The 25,070-nt window shown below is 48.5% G+C and overlaps 1 protein-coding gene across 1 annotated transcript in view; it reads right to left on the bottom strand.

Annotated features, from left to right (window-relative positions):
- STARD9 (StAR related lipid transfer domain containing 9) overlaps positions 1–25,070 on the bottom strand; it is a 122,448-nt gene that overhangs the window by 26,729 nt on the left and 70,649 nt on the right. The window contains exons 9-22 of the mRNA XM_075532422.1: positions 23,868–23,940; positions 22,576–22,643; positions 20,195–20,292; positions 19,524–19,730; positions 19,238–19,335; positions 18,094–18,171; positions 17,516–17,587; positions 15,353–15,532; positions 11,153–11,204; positions 10,515–10,652; positions 9,731–9,813; positions 9,492–9,595; positions 4,064–4,254; positions 3,189–3,603 (exon numbers count right to left, since the gene is read on the bottom strand). Of these exons, the coding sequence (XP_075388537.1) occupies positions 3,189–3,603; positions 4,064–4,254; positions 9,492–9,595; positions 9,731–9,813; positions 10,515–10,652; positions 11,153–11,204; positions 15,353–15,532; positions 17,516–17,587; positions 18,094–18,171; positions 19,238–19,335; positions 19,524–19,730; positions 20,195–20,292; positions 22,576–22,643; positions 23,868–23,940 (1,857 nt within the window). The remainder of the gene's footprint in view (positions 1–3,188; positions 3,604–4,063; positions 4,255–9,491; positions 9,596–9,730; positions 9,814–10,514; positions 10,653–11,152; positions 11,205–15,352; positions 15,533–17,515; positions 17,588–18,093; positions 18,172–19,237; positions 19,336–19,523; positions 19,731–20,194; positions 20,293–22,575; positions 22,644–23,867; positions 23,941–25,070) is intronic.

The raw sequence follows: 25,070 nt of genomic DNA, 5'->3' as shown, positions 1-25,070 counted from the left end.
TAGGGAATGATCATGGGTAAGGTTATGTAAAGAAGAGGTATAGCTGTAACCCAGGTGGGGACGGAGCATGGTAGTAGGGCAGGAGGAAAGTCAAAGGAAATAGAGAAAAGAGCTAGGAGGCAAAGGGCATTTACAGAGGTCTAGACAAAGACATGTACAAGAAAATATATATATGAGGATGGGGAAATAGATCTATGCGTCTATATTTGTAGGTTTAGTATTAAGGTGGCAGAAGGACCTTGGGCCTCTACTCAAGCACTCCCTCAATGCATGAATACTTTCTTCTATTAAATTGGCATTCTATGATGCTCACCCTCCCGATCCAACTGCTGAAGCCAAAGCGGGTGAACAAGTAAATGTGGTGAAGAAAGCTGATGGTGCCTGGCTACCAAAGGAGATAGTGTCTAGGGTCTTGGAGGCTTGAAGATAAACAAGTGGCCATCTAGCTCAGAAGCAACAAAGCCCACATGGAAGAAGCACACCAGCCTGTGTGATCTAGTGGTCTCAAAGGGATCAGTTATCAGGCATCAAAGAACAAAAAATCATATCATTGGCTGCACACCTCCATGATACGATCGCCGAGGACAAACGGGTGCATAAGCAAATGTGGCAAAGAAAGCTTGTGCCCGGCTATCAAAAGAGATAGTGTCTGGGGTCTTAAAGGCTTGAAGGTGAACAAGCGGCCATCTAGCTCAGAAGCAACAAAGCCTACATGGAAGAAGCACACCAGCCTGTGCGATCATGAGGTGCCAAAGGGATCAGGTATAAGGCATCATCACACACACACACACAAATCTTACCATAGTGAATGAAGGGGGAAGTGCAGAGTGGAGACCCAAAACCCATTTGTCGGCCACTGGAGATCCCCTCACAGAGGGGTCTAGGGGAGGAGACGAGTCAGTCAGGGTGCGATGTAGCACCAATGAAGAATACAGCTTTCCCCCAGATCCTAAATGCTTCCTCCCCACCAACTACCATGATCTGAATTCTACCTTGCAAGTCTGGATAGAGCAGAGGTTGTACACTGGTGCAGATAGGAGCTGGAGGCACAGGGAATCCAGGGTGGATGATACCTTCAGGACCAGGGGTGTGAGGGGCGATACTGGGAGAGTAGAGGGTGAGTGGGTTGGAAAGGGGGAACCGATTACAAGGATCTACATGTGACCTCCTCCCTGGGAGACGGACAACAGAAAAGGGGGTGAAGGGAGACACCGGATAGGGCAAGATATGACAAAATAATCATCTATAAATTATCAAGGGCTCATGAGGGAGGGGGGAGCGAGGAGAGAGGGGAATAAAAAAAGAGGACCTGATGCAAAGGGCTTAAGTGGAGAGCAAATGCTTTGAAAATTAGGGCAAAGAATGTACAGATGTGCTTTACACAATTGATGTATGTATATGTATGGATTGTGACAAGAGTTGTATGAGCCCTTAATAAAATGTTAAAACAAACAAACAAACTCGGCTAACACTAGAGTGTATAGGTCATTGAAAAAGAAGGCCCAGAAGACCTGATGCACCTGAACGACGGTGCTGACCACGCCTATTCAAAGAACCATGGGGGCCAGAAGAACAGACAACTCTGTCCTGGAAGAGGCACCTCTGTAAAGCTCCTGAGAAGGGAGGGTGGGAGACTTGGTCTCATGGAATTTGGGCATGTTACCAGGAGGGACCAGTCCCTGGAGAAGGGCGTGATGCTGGGTAAGTTGGAAAGTCGGCAAAAGAGTAGACCCTTGCCACAGTGGCTGCGCCACCGAGCCCAAGGATCAGGATTGTGAGATGGCGCAGAGCCAGGCAGTCGTCCACTCTGCTCTCCAGAACAATAACAAGGTAAGGATGAAGGAGTGAAACTATGAGGTCTGGGACTGACTTTATTTTTTTAACTCCTGGGACGTACTTTAACATACTTCATCAGAAAAAAATGGAAGGTGGGACGATAAGAGAGGGTGGTAAATCTTGGTAATTGCTGAATGCAGGTGATGGGTATTCTCTTAATTTCGTACAGTAAGACCTGAAAAAGCTAGAACCTGTCCAAGGTAGAAAATTACCTATATACTCAAGTATGAGTTTTGCAAGATCAGGAAAAACAAGATGGCATCACACCAAAGGCACAATCAGAGTCCATCTTAGTATAGGAGGGGGCTTCCGGAGTTCATGAAGATCCCTATGATCTTTTCATCCCAGCTTCCCATAACTGTGTGGAAGTGCCCTCAAAAGTGACTTTGCACTAGTTTAAAACTCCTGGCTTTGGAATGAAACAATCGACAATTAGCGATTAGAAGCGCCCTGTATAGGACACGCTTTCCCAAGCTGCTGCAGGTGCAGGGAAGCGTGTCCTCCAGAGGCAGTATGGGGGGAGGGGGGAAGGGGGTTCCTCTGCTCCCACCTTTCAGTGGACAGAGTTCTACCACTTCCCCGCCACATGCAATTAGTAGAAAGTGTTATGTTTTCCTCCTTGCATAGGTTTCTGCCTTTGGTTTCAAATCTGGCTTTGGCAGGTTTTACTGAATATGTTTGAACGTTTTTCATAATAAAACGTGGTTTTAAAAAAATTCTGTCTAGTACCCTGAAGAATTTCTCATAGGAGTGAGCAAAGACGGTCCAGTCATTAAATGTGTACCTTCTGTTGGGGCCTAAGGATCTGCAGAGGGAAGCGGCAGACACCTGCTCCAGGGAATGTGGGAAACGGCACACACAAAGACACACAAAACAAGCCACAACAGAGCGACTACCAACCACCTAGATTGAACGTAAGGGAGAGAAAAGAAACAAGATCTCAAGACTGAACTCAGGAGTCATGAAGGGCAGTGGTGTGCTAAGGGAGCTGGGGAGTGGGGGTCAGGAGGTGGGTAGTGGAGGGAGGGAGGGAGAGGGGTGGAACCAGCTGAGGCACGGTGAAGTGAGGTAATGGTAGGACAGAGACAGGGCTGTAGATGCATCATCAGGGATGAGAGGGTGAGGGATGAGCTAAAGACATGACCAAAGGGAGAGCTGCTGCTCTGGGAGCCAGAGAAAAAGGAGAAGGCCGAGTCGGAGAAGATCTGAGCGGCAGAACTAGAATAAGGTGGTGGGTGGAAAACAGTAAACTTATCTTCCCATTTTGCAGACTGGAGAGAGGGAGGCACTGGAGAGCCAAGAACCCTGGCTGAGCCACGCAGCTGGGCCCCGGAAATGACCGCTGGTGGTACCTGTGTGGCTGGGGCAAGGACTGGCTGAAAAGCCTCCGGAGCCTCAAAGCACTGCAACTGGTGGATCTGCTTCTGCGTCGAGGTCCTGGGATCATGGCATCTGGGCTCGGGCCCTGTTCAGGGGGCGCTTGGGTGCAGCCATCCTGGAGCCAGCACAAGGCCTTGAGCTGCTCCAGGCTCTTCTGGGCCTCCTGGAGCTGCTGCGTCTTGATGATTCTCTCCAGCTGGAATGTGGCCTTTTTCCGGCGGACGTTCCGCTCGGCTGCCCGGAGCTGCACCACTCGCTTCAGGCTCCGGACCCTCGGAGATGGACCTGTGTGAGCCTCAGGGTCTGTCTCTGCCTCTGCTGCACAGGGCTGCTCTTGCTGTGGCAAGCTGGCCAACCAGGTCTCTTCTCTGAACAGCCACTGCTGGTCTGGCAGGCAAACAAACACACCCGAGGGAACGTCAGCACCCCTCCCTGCCCTGGTCTCGGGACAAGGACACCTCCAGTCATGGCTGTCATGAGTGAGTCGGAGAGCTGGCCAGGGGGACTGGAGGTGAGGGCTGCAGGATCTACAGGGAAAAGTGAGGACCACCCCCAGGTGTCAGCACAGCAGAGGGCATGTGCCAGGGCCGGCAGTAAAGCATGGACAAGAGGGTATGTGAGGAGTGTGGAGGAGGTTCATGATCCTGAGGGGCGATAAGGAAGTGAGATCCCGTTCTGCTTCTAGCCCCCTGGGAGAGCCTCTGGTCTCTGACAGAAGGAAGAGAACAGCCAAAGCCAAGGATTCCGTCACATCACAGATAAAAACAAAGGGGAGAACACAGAAGGCTGCGGGCATGTCAAAGCAGAAAGAGAAGGGGAGGCAGACCCCTGGGCGGTGGGCACCTACTGTCTTCAATCTGCTGGTTGACGCGCTCCTCGTCCAGCTGCAGCTCCTGCTCAGCTCTGATCTGACCTTCGAGGATTTGCTGCCTCAAACCTTCCACAAAGCACTGCTGCTGCTGCTGCATCCGGGCCCTGTGAGGCCTCTCTCCATCTTCGGGCTGTGGGTAGTCTTCACGCTGCTCGTCCAACACTCTCCTGCCACAGAAGGGGCCCCTGGTCACCCCAGGAAACGCAAGCCAAACAAGCTGAATTGGTGGCAGTCGAAGCCCCTCCCAGCGAGCCCTGAATTCCAAAGGGAAGAAAGGACTTTGGACTTCTGGCAACCACCCTCCTGGGCCTTGAGACAAGTAGGCAGCATGTCACAGACAACTCGTGATGTCACAGTACAGGATGGGAGAATGGTCACGCTGACCAACATATTGCTAGAGCTGCTGGCGTGGGAGAAAGCTACACTGTTATTCTGGTGGAGGAAAATCGCCAGGAAAAGAAACCCCATTCAAAAACAAAAACCATTTGGACTTTAGGTTTAGGAAGTTAATTCTTAGGTTGGTTGTGTGTGTGTGTGGGGGGGCGGCGGGGGTCACCTGCTGAAAATCTCCTGGAAATACAGAACAGATACTCAGAAGCACGGTGGGCCCAGAAACTCCAACCTGCTTGCAGCTGCCTGCTGCCCTACTCCCTCAAACAGTCGCCCCAGCGACCAGGAGGAAGCCAGAGGAGAGCACACCTGTGTGGATGGAGGCCTGGTGCACGGTACTGTCTGAAGAGGGCATGTCCCCCCCTCTCCCAGAAGTCCCTGGAATGGGGCTAAGAGTCTTAGAGGATAGGGTTCACTAGGAAAAGGAGGCATCTGGGATGTCCTTCAGATCCAGGGCTAAAGGAAACAGGATCAGCAACGAGCTGGTCATTTGGATGTTGTTGAGCTTTTCCATAGCAGAAAGCTCAAAAGAATGAACTCTGCCACCAGGTTCCCGTGAGATCATCAAGGATGAGGCTGATCGGCGTGTCCTCTGAAAACTCATAGCTTTGATGGCACGCCAATCTTTCCCCAGAGCCACTTCCAGTCCTCTCCTATGCAAGGGCCACACACACCGCTTCTGCCCAAGTCCTTCTATCCAAATCACTCAGCTGTCTAAGGGGCAGCAGGAGAGGGGAGGTCAGGAAGAGCTCAGGATCTGCTCTCTTGAGGATGACAAAGCTGGAACCAGGTCCCCTCATGCAGAGCCTCAGAGGTGCCCCTCTAAGCGGAAAGGCTCACCCCCCAACACAAGGCTGGAGCTCAGGGTGTGCTGGGACACATTTTTCTCAGGAGAGTTACCTCTCTGCACAGAGACCCGGAGGCTATGTGCAGGGCTCTGAAAACAGCCTGTGGGCTGAATATGGCCGGGCTTTGTAAATAAAGTAGTCCTTGAAAAGACACACACATACATTCACTCGTTCATTCTCCCTTCTCCACCCCAACCCCCACCCCCAGTGTATTTACATATTACCTAAGGCTGTCCCAGCAGCGGTCCTTTGAGCAATGAGAATAAGGAATGTGGAGGAGAGAGAACTAAGGATGTGGGTTGAGAAGACTCTGATCCAGCCACAGGCTTTTTCCTGGGACGATGCTGTGAGGGGACTCTGTCTGAGGACCGGATCTTGAGTGTGCTCAAGGGAATACTGGCCCAGCTGGCCATCCTCCAGGCCTAGGCCAGACAGGCCCCATGGGACACACAGAGAGAGGGACAGCATCCCTGGTTGCATGTGAGGCTGAAAGCCAGTTAATGACACCTGAGCAGAGAAAGTAGCTAATAGAAAATATTTTCTCCTATGCGCCACATGCATATTATGGTTCAAATGTTGTCTAGCCACAGAAACGACTGAATTAGACACATGCGCCCTTGGGGTTTTTAAAAAGCACCGCTGAGACTCACAAACCACCAGATGCAAGGGATGGCCTGGGAGAATCACTGGGAATTCCCTGCGATGACTCGAACCTTTTTTCGGCAGTCTCCCCACCCCTCAGATTTACAGTTTGTTTCTCCTGAGGAGAGAGCTCCCTCTCCCCTTCCCTGAGGAAACAGCAGTTCACCAGTAGACTATGCACACTGAAACCAAAAGCGACAGAACCAGCAAGGGCAGGCTGCCTGGCAGGATCACTGCAGACAACCCATGATTGCCACACACCGTCACACCTCACCCACGCTCCCAGAAAGCAGGTGAACAAGAGCATACCAACCTTCTGCTACATGTCTGGCTGGACTACCAAGGGCAAGTCTTCAGCTAACTGTCAGCCCAGGAGCAGCTGTCTCCACCAGCTGACTGTCCTCAGCTGCTGTGGCATCAGCGCCTCCCTGTGGCTGCCTGCTCCTCTGCCTTCCCAGGCCCCACCCGTCTCCTCTGCGCTCAGCATCTGCAGAACTCCGTGGCGCAGCAGCGTCAAGTCTAGGGCGGCAGAGGCGGGGGCTCTGCGCATCGAAGCTTAAGCCCCGAAAAAAAAAAAAGGGAAAATGCTAGCAGCGGCAGCAGCAGAAACAACAGCGGATTCTCCAGGACAAACTGCTCCCTGGGCCAGCTCATCCTGCTGGCTCAAGTCTGCCCTGGCATTGCAGGTTCCACCAGTGCTCCCCCAGATAGTCGCATGAGGGGAAGTCTGGGACAAGGGGTGGGGCCTAAGGCCATTCCCACCCAAAGGCAGTGCGAGGGGTGCTCCAGGAGATGCAGGCACTGAAGCTAACTAGCAGCAGCTCAGCTGACAGTGTGCATTCTCCCCAACTCGGACCAGTTCCCCTCCCGTCCCTTTGTCCAATCACGGACCTGAGCCCCACCCCACCACCACCAGGGCTGCCACACAGATGCTGGCTACTGGAACTGGGCAGGACCAGCCAAGCCAGGGCTCCCAGGGCTGGTGTTGAGTACAGGCGTTGGCTGGGGGTGGGGGGGTGGGGGAGCCCTTGCTCCTGGGATCCCTCTCTGTCCTCTGAGTGAAAGGGCACATTCTTGGTGTTTCTGAAAGGTCAGCGCAAGGCCCATGGTGACCTGAAAGGCAGAAGGCCAGTTGTCCAGTGTGTGTGTGGGGGGGGGGGGGGCAGATCAGCTGGATTCACGTGGGCAAGAAGGAACAAGAGAGGAAGGCAGCCTGCCCGAGGCACCTCACAGCAGCCTCCAGCTAGGGCTGTGCCAGGGGCTGTGCAGGGCCCTCCACGCACAGTCATTCTTCCCACTGCTCAGAAGGGGACCTGGAAGGAAGAGAGGAACAGTCCCAGTTCTGAGGTGAGGAAACAAGTTCAGGTGCAGCAGTTTCCCGAGGTGACAAAGGCTTTCGTAGTAGGGCCTGGATGAGACCCACGCAAAGTTCTGAACTCGGGGAAAACCAGACCATCACAGCTCCTTACAGCAGAAACAAGGCCTCCTGTCATGACTTCACTGCAAACTGGAGGAAAACACACGAGCTCCAGTCCTAGTCCCAAGTGCCCCGGGCCATGGACATTCCGAGTCACCTCTCACCCTGACAACCCTCGGCCCCCCAGCACCAGAATCCTCTTCCCCTGAGCCCTCATGGACCGTCCATGGTCCTCAGCAGTCCTCCTGTGAGCGCCTGCCTCACGCTCGTGCAGGAAAGAGCAGCCAGATAAAAAGGCAGCATGGCTCTAAGGGCCCTCAAAATGCTCCAAAGAGCCCTGAGGTAGAGGTATTGGGCATCTTGTGACCTCACAGATACTGACTGACCCACTGCCATTTTCTGCAGGGGGCTTCAAATCAGAGGCTTCTCTAGCTGATAGGAAGAGGACATCACTGTTCCTGGTTAAAAAAAAAAGGAAAAAACCCCAACTCTGAGAGGCTTCTTGTCGTGCGATGAAAGATTTTTATGGGCCTTTTAGGCCATGGTCATGAACACCCACCAAATGACTGGATCAAGAAAAACCAACACCAAACTCACTGCCATCATGTCCTTGTCCACTCATAGTGACCCTATAGGACAGAGGTCCTACAGGAAACTGCCCCATGCGTTTCCCAGACTGTAATTCTTGATGGGAGTAAAAGCTCTTTTTCCTACAGAGTGGCTGGTAGTTTTGAACTGCTGACCTTGCATTTAGCAGCCCAATACATAACCACTATGCCAACAGGGTTCCACTCATGATTTGATGGGATTATGCCAATAAAACCCTCGTGGCCCACCAAGGAGATTGGACAACTTACTAATAAGACAAATTAGATGCATGACACCCTTGTGGGGGTGGGACTATGCAAATAAGGTATATGGAACCTTACAGAGGGGATTGATTAATTTTGCCATTCTGCTAGGCTTAAAAGAAAGCCCATCTCAGAGCAGAGGAGAAACTTCACCACAATCAAGAAAGGCAACCTGGAAGTAGAGTTTATCCTTTGGGACCTGGGGCCCTGCACTGAGAATCTTCTAGACCCAGAACACGTGGACCCGTAACACAAAGTCAGCTTAAGAGAAGGCAAGGGCAGAGGGCAGGGACCAGGAGCCCAGAGCAAGATGGCTGCAGTAGACGTACTGACCCACAGAGCTAAGAGACCTTAACGCTTGCCCAAGGAGGCCCCAGTAGACCCCAGGCCGGCACTGTGGCAGAGGGCAGGAAGCTGTGCTGGTCCAGGAGCCATATCTGAGTTGATTCTCCGTCGCACTTTGCTCCTTCCTCACTGTGTATGTAAGTCTATGAGTGCTGAGAGGCGCTGCAACAAACCGCCTCCGACAGGAGGGGGCCTGAGGCGAGGGGAGGAGCTGGTGCTATAGCAGTTTGGAGAAGCTGGACATTTGGACATCTTTCACTTCGGCCTCCTAGGACCCAGCTTTGTGCTAATCCTTATAAAAGAAAATTTCATTTGCTTCTACATCTGGGAAGGGGATTCTACATTGAAATGGATGAAACATTTTACTACTTTTGTAAATCTGTTGCCACAAACAACATATAGGAAGGTAGGTGAGATGGGGTTAGAGTAAGAACCCAAGATATGTTCTTATTGCTCCTGGAGTCGCTGGCCCTCTTCTACATCCTTTGGGACCCTCAGTCACTCCCTATCATTGAAGAAGCAGAGGAAAGCATTCGTCACAGCATGTGCTGTGAATTCACATACGGGCAGGGCTGAATTTAATGGGGGTGTAGGGAGGCGAGTTCAGAAGCAATATCAAACGTCTCCATTACATTAAATCCTCTTGATGGAGGAACGTGGCTGTCAGGAACATACAATGTTTCATCTTAATGAGGAGGAAAGCCAGATCACCACAGAGGAAATGAATGAGGGCAACGACCACTTCCCTGCCAGCCACAACTGAGCAGCAGCAAGCCCGCTCGCCCAAGTCCACTGAGACCAGGCCTCAGTCAGACCATGGCTGTTCCAGTGATCACCTCTCCATGCTGCGCTGGGAAGGACTAAGATGCAAAAGCAGTAGATTACACTGCAGTGAGGCAGCTACTTCCCACCTGTCCTTCCAAAGCCAAGGGCAGAGACCCAGGCGGGAGGCAGTGACATCTCCATCCAAGTCCAGCCATTCCAAAGATCCAGTGCCTCCAACAGCCTCTCCGACCTGGAAACAAGGAAGTAAGCCCAGTGAGAGGCTGCTGTTGTTGCCCCCACCCCCAACAGATGGGAAGCTCCCGCTTCTCTCCCAAAAAGCACACGCAGGGAGGCTAGTCCTCCTAGAAAACGCAGCCCTGCTGACCTGGTTCCGCTGGCGCAGGACCGCAGCCTCTGCTGGGTGGTTAAATCGGAACGTCTGTGCCTTCCCCAGGGTTATCACGGCCCCTGTGACACAGACACGTTCTGGGCATGTAGTACGTGCAGGATGCTGTCCTGCAAGCCAGAGTCCTGCCCTCAAAAAACGAGTAATTTAGCTGAGTGAAAAAAGCATATATTAGTGAGATAATTATTTCTCCCAGCATGTATGTTGAATTAATGAAACAGGAGTTCTTTTTCTCCAAGGTAGAGCAAGGCGAGTTTCGGCTAGGATGCCCAGGCAAAGCTTCCTCCCAGGGGGAGAGTTTGGCTCCGCCTCCAAGGACAGACAAAACAATTCAATGACAGTAACAGTTTGCTCTGTTGTGCAGAAGGTCGCTCTGAGTGGGAACTGACTTGTCGGCACTCACAACAGCAGGAATGGTGACAGTCATAATGGGGATGAGTGTGTACTAAGCACCGAGGACACTTTTATGAACACACCAGGGACGAGCACATTCAACTCTTACAACGATCTTATTATCACCCCCATCTAACAGATGAGGAAGTTGAGGTTCCCATGGGTACAGGGCTAGCAAACACAGTTGCCTATTTCAGAGAGTCAGTCTCAGCCTGGGGCTTGGAAACTGGGGCTGGTTTATGGGAAAGAGTCAGTACTGGGAAATCTTCCCAACTCTGGCTGAGGCTGGGTGCTCCACCTGGAAGGCCTGCTTCCCTGAGCTCCTGGGGTGAGCTCACCTGGGAAACCACAGGGCTGTAAACATTTCTACCTTGGGTCAGGCGGCAGGAGGCCGTCACCTCTCGACCATTCACAGTGCAGCGGGCCCCTTGGGCAGGATGCAGAATGACGATGCCACAGGCGCTGGTGATAGTGCAGTGGTCTCTCTCGATCCACTGGCCCTGCAGGACTTGAGAAGAGGCCACGGTCATTTGGTTTGGGGGCACTCCGGGGACAGGGCCCCTCCATTCTTAGAGATCAAAGCCCACGTCTCTGTAAGAGCTCACATCATGGCAGGAATGGAAGAGCCACTTGGTCCTCCCGCAGTGCGGGTCTGCACTGCTCCCACTGTGGGGTCTCCTGGCATACCCAGACACCAGGCGCGTTCCTATCCAAGATGTCTCTGATCCCTGGGAACCGTGTGTGGTGTGTCAGAGTAGAGCCCACAGTGTTTCCAATGGATTTGGGGGGATTAACTCAGCCGGCCTTTCTTCTGAGGTGCCTCTGGGTGGCCTGGACCCTTCAACCTCTGGATTAGCCTCCATGTGTTAAGCGTTTGCACCACTCAGGGAAGCAGACCCTGGATGCTTTGAGGACTCCCTCCCCTCAGAACACCATCATGTTCTCTGAAGGAGCCTGCCAGGCACAAACGCTTGCCAACCCATGTCAGCCTGTTCCGCTGTCACTTACCGATGTCCTGCTCCTGGTCTGAGTCCACTCTTCCTATTTTTGTTGTTCCCTCCTAAAGGGAAGACACAAGCCCATCTTAATGAGAATTAAAAAAATGACACAGTCCCCCCTACCTGCCCCCCCCCAAAGGAAAGTCAGCACATTTGAGTGCTACATTACCATCACCCATCTAAAGCCCCCCACTGCTCAACTCTGGCCCCTTTGCCTACCCATTCTGCAGCCCGGGAAGCCCCCAAGAAAGTGGAGGCCCGTGTGACAAGGCAGCACCTGCTCTTTGCCAAGTCCAGCAAGCATTTGCAAAGTCCTTGTCCTGGAGCCTGACACGTGGGTACAGCCCCAGTCATACACCAGAAGTTCTCTAGTCTGTGCACACGGGCCCACCATGTCAGCTCTGTCTCATGGTCTGAGGCCAGTGTTTGGTCCTGTCAGCAGCTAAGAGGTAGGCATTTTATGAAGATGCTGGATGCATGAGGTCTTGACCTTGCTGGTCCTCAGATGAAGTTTAATAGATATTAGATTGTAAAAAGGGTAAAGGACAAATAGGGGGAAAGATATTTTACAAAGACCTGTAAGAGACAAGCACGTGGGGTGAGTATGAATGAATCACTGGGTTACAACATGGCCCTGCTCAATACTCGCCTGTATGACGAGACACTGAAAGAGGAGGGTACTACAGCAGAGTGTGGTGAAGAAAGCTGATGGTGCATGGCTATTTCCTGGAATAGTGTCTGGGGTCTAAAAAGCTTGTATTCAAACATAGCAGCCATCTAAGCAAGGTGTCAATTAAGTCCACATCGAAGAAGCACACCAGCAACCTGCGTGATCCAAAGATGACCGTAACAAAATCCAGATACGATGAAGGGAAAAGTATCAGAGCTTCAATGGTGAACATCCAATCTGTAGAAGGCGATGGAGCCCCAAGTCCATCTGCAGAGAATCTAGTCAGATTAATCCTCTGACAGATCTCCTCTGGCCACAGGCGAGGGACTCAAATAGCTTTGCTATCAGACAGAGACTCCTGTCAACTTGATTATGGTGGACTCAGCCATGGCACATGATATTTGGGCAGTTGGTCTCCCTCACTGAATTTGCTCTAAGAAATATTTCTCACTTGTTCCACAACAGAAAATTCTTCTCTGGGTTTTTTAATATCGTTGGTAGTCTTTCTTACTCTTTTTTCTTTATATTATTACTATTGTTTTCTTCTGTTTTTTCATTTGTTTTTATTGTTTCTGTTAGGTTTCCCAGTTTATGAGGCACAGAGGGAGTGGCTGTTTAGAGACAATAGCTGCTGGTTTATGGGGACAGGGTGGGACTGGGGGTAGGGTGAGGGGAACTAGGGAGCAAACAATGGATGCGGGAGTGGGGAGGGGCACTGGAACTGATTGTGATGATGTCTATACAACTCTTCTTAATAGCAATTTAACTATGGAACTGTGACATGTGAATATTATATCACAAGAAAACTATAGAAAAAGAAAAACTTGACCAATGAGTGAAGGAGGAAGAGTTTTGCTTAGGGGGCACTGAGTTTATGTTAATGGAATCATTTGGAAAAAGGTATCAGTAATGGTTGTACAACATGAAGAATATAATCAGTAGCACTAAATCATGCATGTAGAAGCTGTTGAATTGGAGAATGTTTTGTCGTGTATACTTTTGCCACAATTAAAACATTAATGAGTACAAGGAAGAAGAAAATATTCTAAAATTGATTGCGGTAATGATTGTACAACTTTTGTTGGAATGACTGAACCACTGAATTGCATGATATGTAGATGAAATGCCCATAAAATGGTTTTAAAAAAAAGATGACGACCAGGGCTTTCGGTCCCTGGGGTGTGGCTGATCTGCACAGGACCCCGGGCTCGGCTCGAGGAAGACAGTAGACACAGCACATGCTGGTCTTCAGGTGCCGCCTCACCTCTGCGGACACGATTATTCAATCATTATGTGCTCAAAATGACTCAGGTATTAAACCATCCCAATGCCAGCGTGATTGCCCTCCTTTTATGGGCCGACATTTGGTGTTTGCAGGGGAGAAGCTGCCTGAGGGAACCACAGATGACACAGAGAGTGACTAGACTTTGGGACTCAAGCTTGTGTCTCCTCACTGTGCCATCTTTCAGGTGACCTCAGAGTCACCTGAGGCTTCACTGCCAGCAGCCAGAGCAGGGAGGCCCCCAAAACATGTGGACAGGAAGATTCCTGGAAGCACGGACGGAGGCTCTGGTCTGCTTTGCCCCTGTAGCCTTACCCCCTGCAGACACACAAGAAGCCAGAGCCCAGGATCTCCTGCTCAGCTGCTGGGTGCCAAGGCCACCCGCACAGAGAGGCAGAGGAGAGAGGCCAAGGCTCGTCAAACAGGCTTGGGAACAAGCCCTACTGAGGAGACATCATCCCCCAAGAGGGTAGAGATCACCGGAAACCACAGCTTGAGGGTTTGCTGGACACAAACTGTGACAGCATCCCAGGAAACAAGGGCCCAGGGAGCTCCTTCCCCTGCAGGCCGCCCCGAGTTTTAACCACAGGAAGGAACAGGCCAAAGGCAATGATGACATGAAATCCAGGATGTAGCCATGCTGCACCCGCCTCCCCTGCTGCCCCCGCCTTACTCCCCCAGTACTTCTCAAGGTGACCCCAAGAACATAGTTCCCAGGGCACTGCCAGGGACTAGGTGTGCTTGTGCAGCCAGGTTGGCAAGGTAAACCAAACACCGAGACTCCTGTGTCATTACTGTCCTACTATTACCTACCCTAGGAGCTAAACCCACACAGAGGATGGACCTGGTAGGTAAACAACATGCAGAACCAGGCTGAAACTTCATCCCCATGCCCGGGCGCATCACAGCAAGGAGGGGTACCTCCTCAGTGTGCAGTGACTCAGCACTGAGGACCAATAAGCCTACCCCTCTTCACCCTGGTTCCAATTGGCCCTTTGTTACTACTCTAAGCTCGCCCTAGGTTGACATCTAGTGCTACCTGCTTACCCCACATCTAATCAATACATCAGGTCAAGTCTATTCACACACTGGTCATTTTAATCCATCAGGCTGAGTCCTGACCTAATTTCTCTCCCTGTGGTTCTGGCTAATGGAAGGATCTCCGGGTGTTTAGATCTGTTGCTGACGTAGGAGTTCAGGCCACCATGAGGAGTTTATATGGAGGTCATTCATACCTCTTGCATCAGAAAGTTAAGTTGCTTTGGCTTTCTATCTGAGCACTTCATTCTCTGGTAACATCCTTAAGGGTTTATCCAAAGAACACAGAACTTCTAAACATGATGAGTTTCGAAAACATCTCCCTACCCATATGCACTGCAGCAGTCAGAGACTAACTTCTCCAGGGACGACAGCAGCATTACAAACATTTCTTCTTTGTTCCTTTGAAATGTCAGCTGGGAACAACGATCAGAATGAACATCGGATTTTCAGGGCCCACACTCTGCCACCCACAAGGACAGTCCTCCCCCCATGAAGATAAACACATTTGACAAGGACAAGGCTCCAGGTACCATCAGTCACTGAGTCTCAAATAGCTTCATTTGGAAATGAGGAGTTGGCCACCAGGTAACAAAGAGCCAGGCTCTTTCTGAGGACCACTTCGTTACTCTGATTTTCCTAGGTGAAGGCATGCCATCAACAGTCTCTCCAGCCCACCCCTGGGTCCCTCCTCCATGTTTTCTCCGTGACTTCCTTCTCACTCCTTCCTTTGTTTTCATTTAACCTAGTGATTGAAAAGTGGGAGGTGTTTGTTTTCTTATTTGGGCACAGAAGGAAGTGGGGAAGTATTGAAGAAAATACTTTAATTTCTGTTTTTAATTCCTCTGTCGTCTTCAGGCACCATCTCTGCGTGCTAGTGGCCTTCTGGGGTTTGGGTTTAAAGCTCCAGACTGCTCTCTCGTCCTTCAGGAAATCATAAGAGGAACAAAAGAGGTAATGTGCTCACCTTAAAATGAGGAAACTAAGTACAGAGAACAAGTAAACTATCTTCGAGCAACGGAATTACAGCTTCAAGAGGAATGCTTGTTCTGGTCTCTAGTGCTCGGCTCTGTTCATCAAAAGGAAAACCTCCTAACGGGCCGACTAGATCAGTTTCTTGAGAGCAGACGTGTTTCAGTTCACAGAAACGTGGCTACTGCCCCAGTATTTCCCTCCTTGACCCCTCAGGCCAGCAGCTCCTGAAGAAAGAGGGTCCTCACCTTGAGGTGATAGAGCACAACACCCGTGCTGAGCACATCGTCCTCCAGGGCCATCAGGTGTGGCAGGCTGGAGTCAATGACCAGCCCCGCCCTCCTCCTGTTGATGTCCACACTGTAGAGCTCCAGGAGGGCCTTCCAGTCACTCCACCGCTGGGTCCAGTCCTTAGTCAGCTTGTCAATCTACAGAGGTGGGAGATGGGGGGCGAGCTCAGACACTCAGCACGGGCAGGGAAGTCTTCCTGACGGGGTTTTCTCATGTTCCTGACTGCGTCTGCTATGCAGACTGCCACAGACAGACCCTCGCACTTCTTCCGCTTGAACCAAGCAGGACGCAAACGTGCACTGCTCTCTTACGTTTTCTTCAGGAAGCAAATGTTGCTGTTATACATAGAACCTCCTCAATAAATGTTATTTACATGCTTTCTGCAATGCACATGTATTACTCTTATAATCATGAAAGAAATCCATACATGTCATTTAAGAAGTTATTTTTTTTAAATAGGGATATTAGTCAAGCATTTATAATCCTCCTTTTCCCTACCCCACTGCTGTGTGATCCACATTAGGGGATAACTTTATGACCTGCTATTTCTTCACAAAGATGTAGTACCATGATTTATAATATAAACTTGCATATGGCTTAAAGTCTAACAGAGCATTGAGAGCTCCCTCGGGCCTCAGGAGAATTAAGGCTATATGAAAGACCAGGTAATGATAAATCAACAACACTAATAAAATGCTGAGTGATTAGTATATATCAGGAGCAAATAAAAAAATGCTAGTGGGGGAAGTTCAAAAGTTGTGCTGAAGAAAATGGAATTGAAGGATAATGAAAGTTTTCCATACATTAATTTTCACCAAAAAAAAGGACCTCACTTTCAACAGTATCTGCTCATGTCCCCAAAGGGGTTCACATGAATGGTGGTGGAACAAGCTGAAACAGGACTGAGATAATGGTTACACTTTCCTCTGGTTAACCTCTCTGCTTCCAGCTTTCCCTCCCCTCAAATCATCCCACATACAACTGAGATACTAACTTCTTTAAACTACTCTTCTTATGTCACCAACCTGGTTCAAGAAACTAGAATTAATCTTGTTCATGACAAGTGTAAACCTGTTATGTGGCCGCAACTTTGCTCCACTATTCCTTCCGTGGGTACCTGTTGTATCTGACATGTGTGTTCCCCACCAGTTATTTCTCCCAGTTCCATGGCTTTGCTTATGCTGCCCCCTCCCTCACCCAACAGGCCACACCCCCTTCTCTCCATCCAACCCCCTATCAACCCTTAGAAGCCTAGTTTGAATTCTCTGTCTTCTAACCCCTGCCCCACCTTGATGCCAGCTCTGAAAATTGCAAGCCATCCATTTCTCCCTTCTCTAAACAGATTTCATCTACACCATAGGTTCCTAGACTTACTTGGCCTAGGAACTGCCCTCTTTCCAGAATGAAAATTCCTCAGTACCCTCCTGACAATGAAAAATGTTTGTACTGTAGCCCATAATCCAAAATCCAGTGTAGGGATTAGCTTCTGCAGCCCTCCTGGATTGTTCCAACGCCCCCAGAGAGTGGTATCGCCCACTTCAGGAAACACTGATTTCAACCACAGAGCACAGAGTGTATTGTACTTATCCAGTCTCTAGATGTGTTTTCAACAAGAGCGCAAGCCACTTGGAGGCAGGAACTTCTTTCAAGCTAGTGGAGGGTAGGACTTTGCATTCCTCACAGTATCATGGTGGGCACATCTCAACCCACTGTACCGGCTCATACTGGGCCTACAGGACAGAGGACTGTCCCATAGAGTTTCACTTTTTTCTTTTTCTCCTGCAGCATGGCTGGTGAGTTTGAACTGCTGGTCTTTTGGTTAGCCGCTGAGCATTTAATGTTAGGTGATCAATACATACACGTCTGGTGATTGGTTTACTGAGAAGAAATTATTTTTTCCTATTACTGCCACTATACAAAAACCCAAGAGCACAAAACATAATGGCAGAAAGCCCTGAGGCAAACACATCCTCACCCGAGGCTCTGTGAAGACAGGGCTGTCCTTAAAACTGGGTAAACCCTCACAGCCCTGCGAGGGCAACCCTGGCCCCGGAGTGATGGAAGGACAGACGTGCTCCCAGGAACGTGGGAAACACCACTGATCCCGCTGCCACACTCACCTTCAACTCATTTTGAAGGACCAGCTCCTTCAGATTTGCATCCGTTCCGTCATTTAGTGAACTGAAGTTCCTCTGCAAAAGAGAGGGCTGTGCTTTGAGATGTGCCTGCTTTGCCATCCACGAGGAGGATAAAGGGCCGGTAAAGGCATTATCATGAAGACCAGAAACCAGAAGCCTAAGTATTCACCCTCACGTTGGCACACAGCAGAGAATTCAAAGACATCTTCCTAGAGGACCCTGATTTCACATAGGGAAAATTCCCTCTAGACATCAGTTGCTGTAGGAAGGACACACCTGCTCCATTCGGAACCAAAACGCCATTAAAGTCCCCAACAGAAGAACAGTTGTGAGACGGCGCAGGGCATTGTCTCGCTGTGGTGCACACAGGGCCGACACACGGCACCTAGCAGCAAACCTGTCTGCTCCTGCCTCTGCCCCATGACTTCCATTCAGCGGAGGCACACGGAATGCACAGGCCCCAGCTCCTAGGCAGAGGCACAGACCCTCCCAAGTGACCTCTGCAGGGCTCAGGAGGAGAACCCCATCTGAGCACGGAAAAGTTCCAAAGGCCTACGCACCAGTTCAAAGCTCAGCAGCATGGCTTTCAACCTTCGGATCTCCTCTCGGAGTTCTCTGATCAGCTTTACATTTGCATCCTGAAACAGAGCAGAATTGGTCACTACTGACTGATCAAGGGTCCCTAGTCTTTCCCCACTTCTCTACCCTGGGAAGGAGTGGATTACCGGAATGGAGGGTCTCAAAGGGTGGCCCCACCCAGCCGTACTAAATCAGAAATACTGGCAGGTGGGGCCCTGGTTTAAAAAACCTCCAGGTGATTCTGATACAGGCTCAAGTTTGAGAATCACTGCCCTACAGTAGGAAGTCGGGCAGATAGCACCAATGCCTGGGCAGGTATAGGTAGTAAGTGCTAACCTTTCTGTAGAATATTATCATCAAGGTTTCCAACTGCTGTGTTTCTGGTTAGACCACCTGCTGAGAATTTGCTTCTCCACCCTAGATTTTCTGAATCAGAACCTATATTTTAATCCTAAATGGTTCTTCAAGATTCTGGCAAACTTGTTGAGGTGTAGATTCTGATTCCGTCTCTCTGAGGTTGGAAATGCAAATTCTCAGCTGGGGATCAAACCAAATGAGCCAGTTCAAAGACATGGTCAGACTACAGTTAGCATCTGCCCTTACACTGCCTTTCTAATCTGTCTACAGGTGGGCTGTGTGTGTCTGGCCTCGAGGCAGCAAACCCTGCCAGGCATATTTCCCTGAAATGTTCAAAGACATTTGGAATACTCTCAAATGATTCAACTTTTAGAACGAATGAACTCCTCATTCTCCTCTTCTCGCCTGAAATAGAATCTATTTCTTTTAAATTTGCATAGAAAAGAAATACAGTGGGCAGAAATCAATAAATTCAAAATCAGAACAGCGCGCGCGTGCGCGCGTGCACACACACACACACACACTTTTCAATCACCTATCTCAGCGGGGCAACAGTGCACCAGGGATCTCCGAGAAGTAGCTAAATTAGTCATGAAAAGTTACTAAAGTAACTTCAGCAGAGATAAGAAAGACTTTCACTCTGTCATCATTTGGAGAAGAAATCTGACAAGCTGCAGCAACTACAAAATGGAAAGAAATCAACAAGAGAAAAGAGACAGAACTTGGTGTGTGCGATGCCAGACGAAGACATGAGGTGAGGGGTCTCACCTCATTCACCCGTGGCTTGTTGATGATGTTTTTGGCATTGGACGCATATCTCAGAGTACTCATGGTCTCACTGTAGCTGGTGTGTGCAGGAGACACAGCTGAGATAGGAGGGAAACGTTCGCAATGAATGCCAAGCCCTCCCAACCCAGCCCTTACCACTTGCTTAGCTGCGGCAGTCAGGCTGTAAGTGAGGCCCTTGGGGGAATGAAGAGCCCTGGCCGTCAATGTCCCCTATTGGAGGCACAGCACCAGTCCCACCACAGAACCAGATTCAGCGCCCACTCACTGGCAACCATGATGGTTTTGGAGTTGCCCCCAAGGCTGTCCTTCAGCAGCCAGGTCAGCACAGAGTCCCGGTATGGGATGTAAGACTGCCTCCGGAAAGATCCCCCTCCACTGCTGGCCCCAGGAGAGCTAGGGATCCCACTGTCACCACCATCACTGACTGTGCTGCTGAGGCTCTGGCAGCTGCTGAATACTTGAGAGTTCTGGGCTTAAACGACAAAAAAAAAAAAAAAAAAAAAAAGAAGTAGTAGTAGTAGTAGAAGAGAGAAGGAATTATGAAGTAAACACACCTCAAGTATATTAAAACAATACAGTAGTGGGAGAGCAAGGTTTTGGACTCTTGACACAAATTGATTTTGTCTTCTATCATTTTGAAATGATAGTTCTTGAGTGATAGTCACATTTTGGGTGGGGAGGGGACTTTAAAAAGTTCATGGGGAACAAATTCATTATCTTTCATTTATATTTTTTTCATGAACTTTTTGGATCCCCTGGAACTATAACCCACAGTCAATCCCCACCAATTATGAATTTTTCATGACCCCACAAAATATGGTAACTTTAAGGAAAAGGACCTTGTAGTATCTACTTCCAGTATGGCAAAATAAAATTTACCAGTTATTTTCCAAAGGCTCCCTCCCAATCCTATGACACAGTCTATCATCACAATACCTAGGGTGGAGATGACAATCCCCAGAGTCACAAGGGACTTGTTGATATTGGCTCCTTCAGTAATCCGGTCTCTACAGTAGCTGGGATCAGCTCTTTCACTATTAAACAGCAAAAGAAACAAAACAAAACAAATGCAAACAAGAAAATGGGGTCCTGCATTGGGCCTCCACTCAAGTACTCCCTCAATGCAAGAACACTTTGTTCTATTAACCTGGCATTCCATGATGCTCACCTTCCCGACAGATCGCAGAAGAAAAATGGGTGCATAAGCAAATGTGCTGAAGAAAGCTGATGGTACCTGGCTATCAAAAGATATAGCATCTGGGGTCTTAAAGACTTGAAAGTAAACAAGCAGCCATCTAGCTCAGAAGCAACAAAGCCCTCATGGAAAAAGCACATCAGCCTGTGTGATCACGAGGTGTCGAAGGGATCAGGTAGCAAGCATCAAAGATCAAAAATTCATATTATTGTGAATGAGGGGTCGTGTGGAATGGGGAACCAAAGCCCATCTGTAGGCAAATGGACATCCCCTTACAGAAGGGTTGCAGGGAGGAGATGAGCCAGTCAGGGTGCAGTGTAGCAACAATGAAACATACAACTTTTCTCTAGTTCCTAAATGCTTCCTCCCCTCACTATCATGATCCCAATTCTACCTTACGAATCTGGCTAGACCAGAGGATGTACACTGATACAGATAGGAAGTGGAAACACAGGGAATCCAGTACAGATGAACCCCTCAGGACCAGTGGCAATACCAGGAGGGTAGACAGAAGTTGGGGTGGGAAGGGGGAACCTAATACAAGGATCTACATACCCTTCCCTGGGGGGTCGAACAATAGAAAAGTGGGTGAAGAGTGACGCTGGACAGTGTAAGATATGACAAAATAATAATTTATAAATTATCAAGGGTTCATGGGGGGGAAAGCAGGGAGGGAGGGGGAAAATGAGCTGATACTAAGGGCTCAAGTAGAAAGCAAATGTTTTGAAAATGATGAGGGCAACAAATGTACAAATGTGCTGGACACAATGGATGCATGGCTTGGGATAAGTTGTACGAACCCCCAATCAAATAATTTTAAAATAAATAAATAAATGGAATGGAATTGAAAACCCCTTCCCCCGCAAAAATGAAAACGGTGTCCCGACAATGCTGTTGAGAACACCATCCATTATCTTGTACACCATACTGTAAAAGGCCCACATCATAACAAATGCGCTTAGAATTTACTTTCAGGAAAAGCAATGCCATTTTGTAAAGAGCTGGTGGCACGTTTTTTGCTTCTGAAAATCAAATAATTCATTGTACTTATATATTTTTCATTTGACTGCTAGAACAATTGTAGCTGAATGTAAGCTCGTTTTCAATGATGTTAAAATAGCTTCTCATATAGTACTTGCCCCCTACCTTTGTTGTTTTTAAATTCAAACTTTAATGGGTGACAATATTAGTTATTAACTGTCAACCAACTAAAATTCATTTTTCAAGTAATGGGAAACAGTACAAAGTCACACCTTACATTGGCTCATACAATTTCTTGCAGATTGCATTTAGGTCTACTTTGTTTAGCAATTTAAAATAAGAAAAGGTATCTGATTTCATCTTAGGCACTCTTTCTGTATAGATCTCACTGCCATCGAGTCAATGCTGACTCAGAGCAACCCCTGTGGGTTTCAGAGACTGAAAGTGTTGTAGAGAGTAGAATGCCCAGTCTTTCTCCCAGAGTGGGAGAAACTGGTTTAGAACTGCCGACCATGAGAATCACAGCCCAACATGTAACCACTATATGATCAGGACTCCATATATATGTGCCTAAATTTTTTTCTTTCTTGTAATTCATGAAAAGAATATCCTTCCCCCCTCCACTAGTAGTAAATTTTTTTACTAACACATAGAGTTGCAAAATAAGTCAATATGAAGTCAAGGGGAGGTGTGCTTCCACTCCACGCAGTGCTCACCTGGGCTCTACCTGGGCATCACCTGGGCAGCTGTGAAAGCCGCTGCACTTGCACTGCTTCCTCCCTGCCTAGTAACTGGTCTGAGGGACCTGAAGTGCTGCAGAGGCACTGGGAGGTTGAAGAAGTTCCCATGCGACTTTAATGGGCAACTTAGATTGAGAATGGAGTTGGGTTGGAATTGACTCGATGGCAGTGAATTTGGTTTTGGTTTAAGATTGAGAACCAAAAAAAAGTAAAAAAAAAAAAAAATGATTGAGAACCTCTGATTAGAGGGACTTTTCAGCCCTGGCATTCGAAGAAGTAACTTCTTTTGAATTTTCTTTCTCTCAGGATAATTGACATGTGAGAGAGGTTGGAGAAGCTTATTCCTTCCATCATGGGATTGTCATGGGAGTAATTGCCCTTGGCTTTGAAACACTAATTACCTGCCTGCTAGATCCACCAGGTTGATCTTGCTAGCAATTTCTGAGGGCAGGTTGTTCTCCAGGATTGCCTAAAGGAGAAAAAGACATTTAAAACGGATCATGTGGAACTTTGTGAGTTTTTCCCCCATAGACCCTCTCTAAACCATGGTGATGTTTTGGATTTTTAGCCAGCTTATTCAAAAAACCTTAAATGTAAAATCCAAAACCAGTCAGGAGCTAGACCAGACATCAGAAATCCACCAGAGCCATTTCAAGCCGCTCTCGCACTCTCAAGGAGCCAGGCGTTAGCTGCGAGGTTCCAGCCTCCCAGTCACTCCTCAGGAGACAGAGGAGACCGTCTGCTCTGATACAAGCTCAGCAAGCTTAGGGAGCAGATCCCAGTCTGTCCTTACAGGGTCATGGTAGGTTTGCTTTTCTGGCTAGCTTTCCCTAGTTACAGGGCACTCTTGTCTCCTCTGGATGCAGATGACAGTCAGGGCCACCTGGCTTGTATCCAGTTGGTCTCTGTTGCACATGTGCACAGCTGCCAGGCAATCCAGGGAATGTGAGGATCGTACTAAGGAATTAGTAATTGTGTTGTTTGTTGTGGTGGTGATACCTGCATGACCTCCAGAAATTCCGTTAAGTTACAGATGGCCTGGGGGGTCAGTGTCTTGCCTAAAACCAACCCACAACCTGGGGCTGGTGAAGCCACTGGCCGCCCTGGCTCACTGGCCACCAAGGTCATCATTTTAAGTGACAAGCTCCGACTCAAGTATGCCCAATGGGCAGAGGTGTATTTTCACAGCTTGCCCTGCCCTAACGACTACCCACAGAGGTAAGGGTGCCAGTGAGGTGGCACAAATACCATAGCTCAACCAAAATTTAATGTTCAAAAATAAATATTTTTTGTTTATTGTCCTTCTTGGTCAATTTTCAGAGCATAGAAATGGTTCTTTTTGGCAGATTTGCTCCAGCTTTACACTAACTGTTGGGGAGAATGTGTTAACCTCTTCACTCCTTCATAATGGAGATGAATATCCTACCTCTAATTTTAATGTTTAATTTCATTTCAAACTTGTTTTTCATTTTAAATGACCATACAGATCACATAAAGAATATAAAGTAAAATTTGAAGTGTTAAAGGTAAAATTTAAGATCTGTTAACTAATGTGTATGAAATGTCTCAGCCGCTCTGCCATCATCGATTGCATGTGGATTCTAGATGATGAAGTCCTATCAGAGGGTCTGTTAATGGAAGGGAGGTAGAAAGGAAAACGGGAAGAAACCTCATGAACACAAGAGTGACCAACCTGTGTGTAGTGGACGGTGAAGATGGCATGTGATCTGCTGCTGGCTGCATGGACGTGGGTGGCGGCTGTGATTCTGTGGACACAAAGGAAGGCAGGTCATGGGTGGTTCACACATGGTGAATCTGTAATGAGCCACAGGAAACACAAGACACGTTAGTGTGTTAGGAGGTTTGGGTGAGAGGAATAGAGGATCTATTTTAGAGTAGTTAGAGCCAAAGCAGGCAGCTGCAGTACTCTGTTGATATCTAAGACTAGGAGATACAGTAGCTTCATGTTAAACCATGCTAGAACAAATCAAAACATTAAAATAAAGCAAGTGAGACCAAAATCTGAGTGAACAGAAGACTAAGAGTATCATCAGCATGGAAAAGCGGCCCCAAGAGGAAGCAAAGAAGCCTCAGAGACAGGGGAGTGGGCTGTGATTCAGCATAGAATCATACATGCCACCAAGGACAGGCTGGCTTATGTCAACATCATGATTCAACCAGACGGGAGCCAGAAGTCTCCCCTAGGAACCCCATTCCAACGTCAACTCTTTAAAGTCAGCAGTGTTCCCTTTAAACTAAATCTACGTCAATCATGCTTCAGTTTAAGACCATCTCATTGGGTTCCGTTTTCAGAAGTACTGAAGAGAAGGACCATAAATCTGGCGGCAGGGTTCATTCTTTAGGATAAAAAGGACAAGGTGAAGCCTGACACCAGTCAAGCTCAAGGAACTCAGGATCACCTGAAGACAAGAAGGACCTCCGGGAGAGCGTCTTATAAGAAGTCCCACAAGGAGAAAATTAAGCTGTTGTTTCTTGGGCCTAAAGCCCAACTCACTTGCACTCTCTAGTAATAGGGGAAAAACTGAAAACTCTAAATACTTAATTTCAGAAAAGAAACCATTCCTTTCAAGCATTTATTGATAACCTGAGTATTTTATTATAACCGACAATATGCAATGTTGTCAAAATTTCCAATAACTTTCAACTATATCACTTAGCTATCAGAGAACTGCCCCAAGGCAGATTTTTATGAGTAGCCTTTTCAAGGGTGATAAACTGAAAAAAAAAAAAGTTTTTTCCCTGAAAACATTTTATACTTATTGGTCTAAGAAGAGAGTGCAAGAATGTTTTCTTTGATCCAAATATCAGAAACTGTGCATCAGAAGACAAGGAACAGAGACATTCTTTGGACTCACTGCCTAGTATTTTGTTATCG

The sequence above is a fragment of the Tenrec ecaudatus genome, chromosome 14 (assembly GCF_050624435.1).
Source record: "Tenrec ecaudatus isolate mTenEca1 chromosome 14, mTenEca1.hap1, whole genome shotgun sequence".
Classification (NCBI taxonomy): domain Eukaryota; kingdom Metazoa; phylum Chordata; class Mammalia; order Afrosoricida; family Tenrecidae; genus Tenrec; species Tenrec ecaudatus.
Note: the sequence above shows the minus strand (reverse complement) of the source record. Positions and strands in the feature narration are given on the sequence as shown.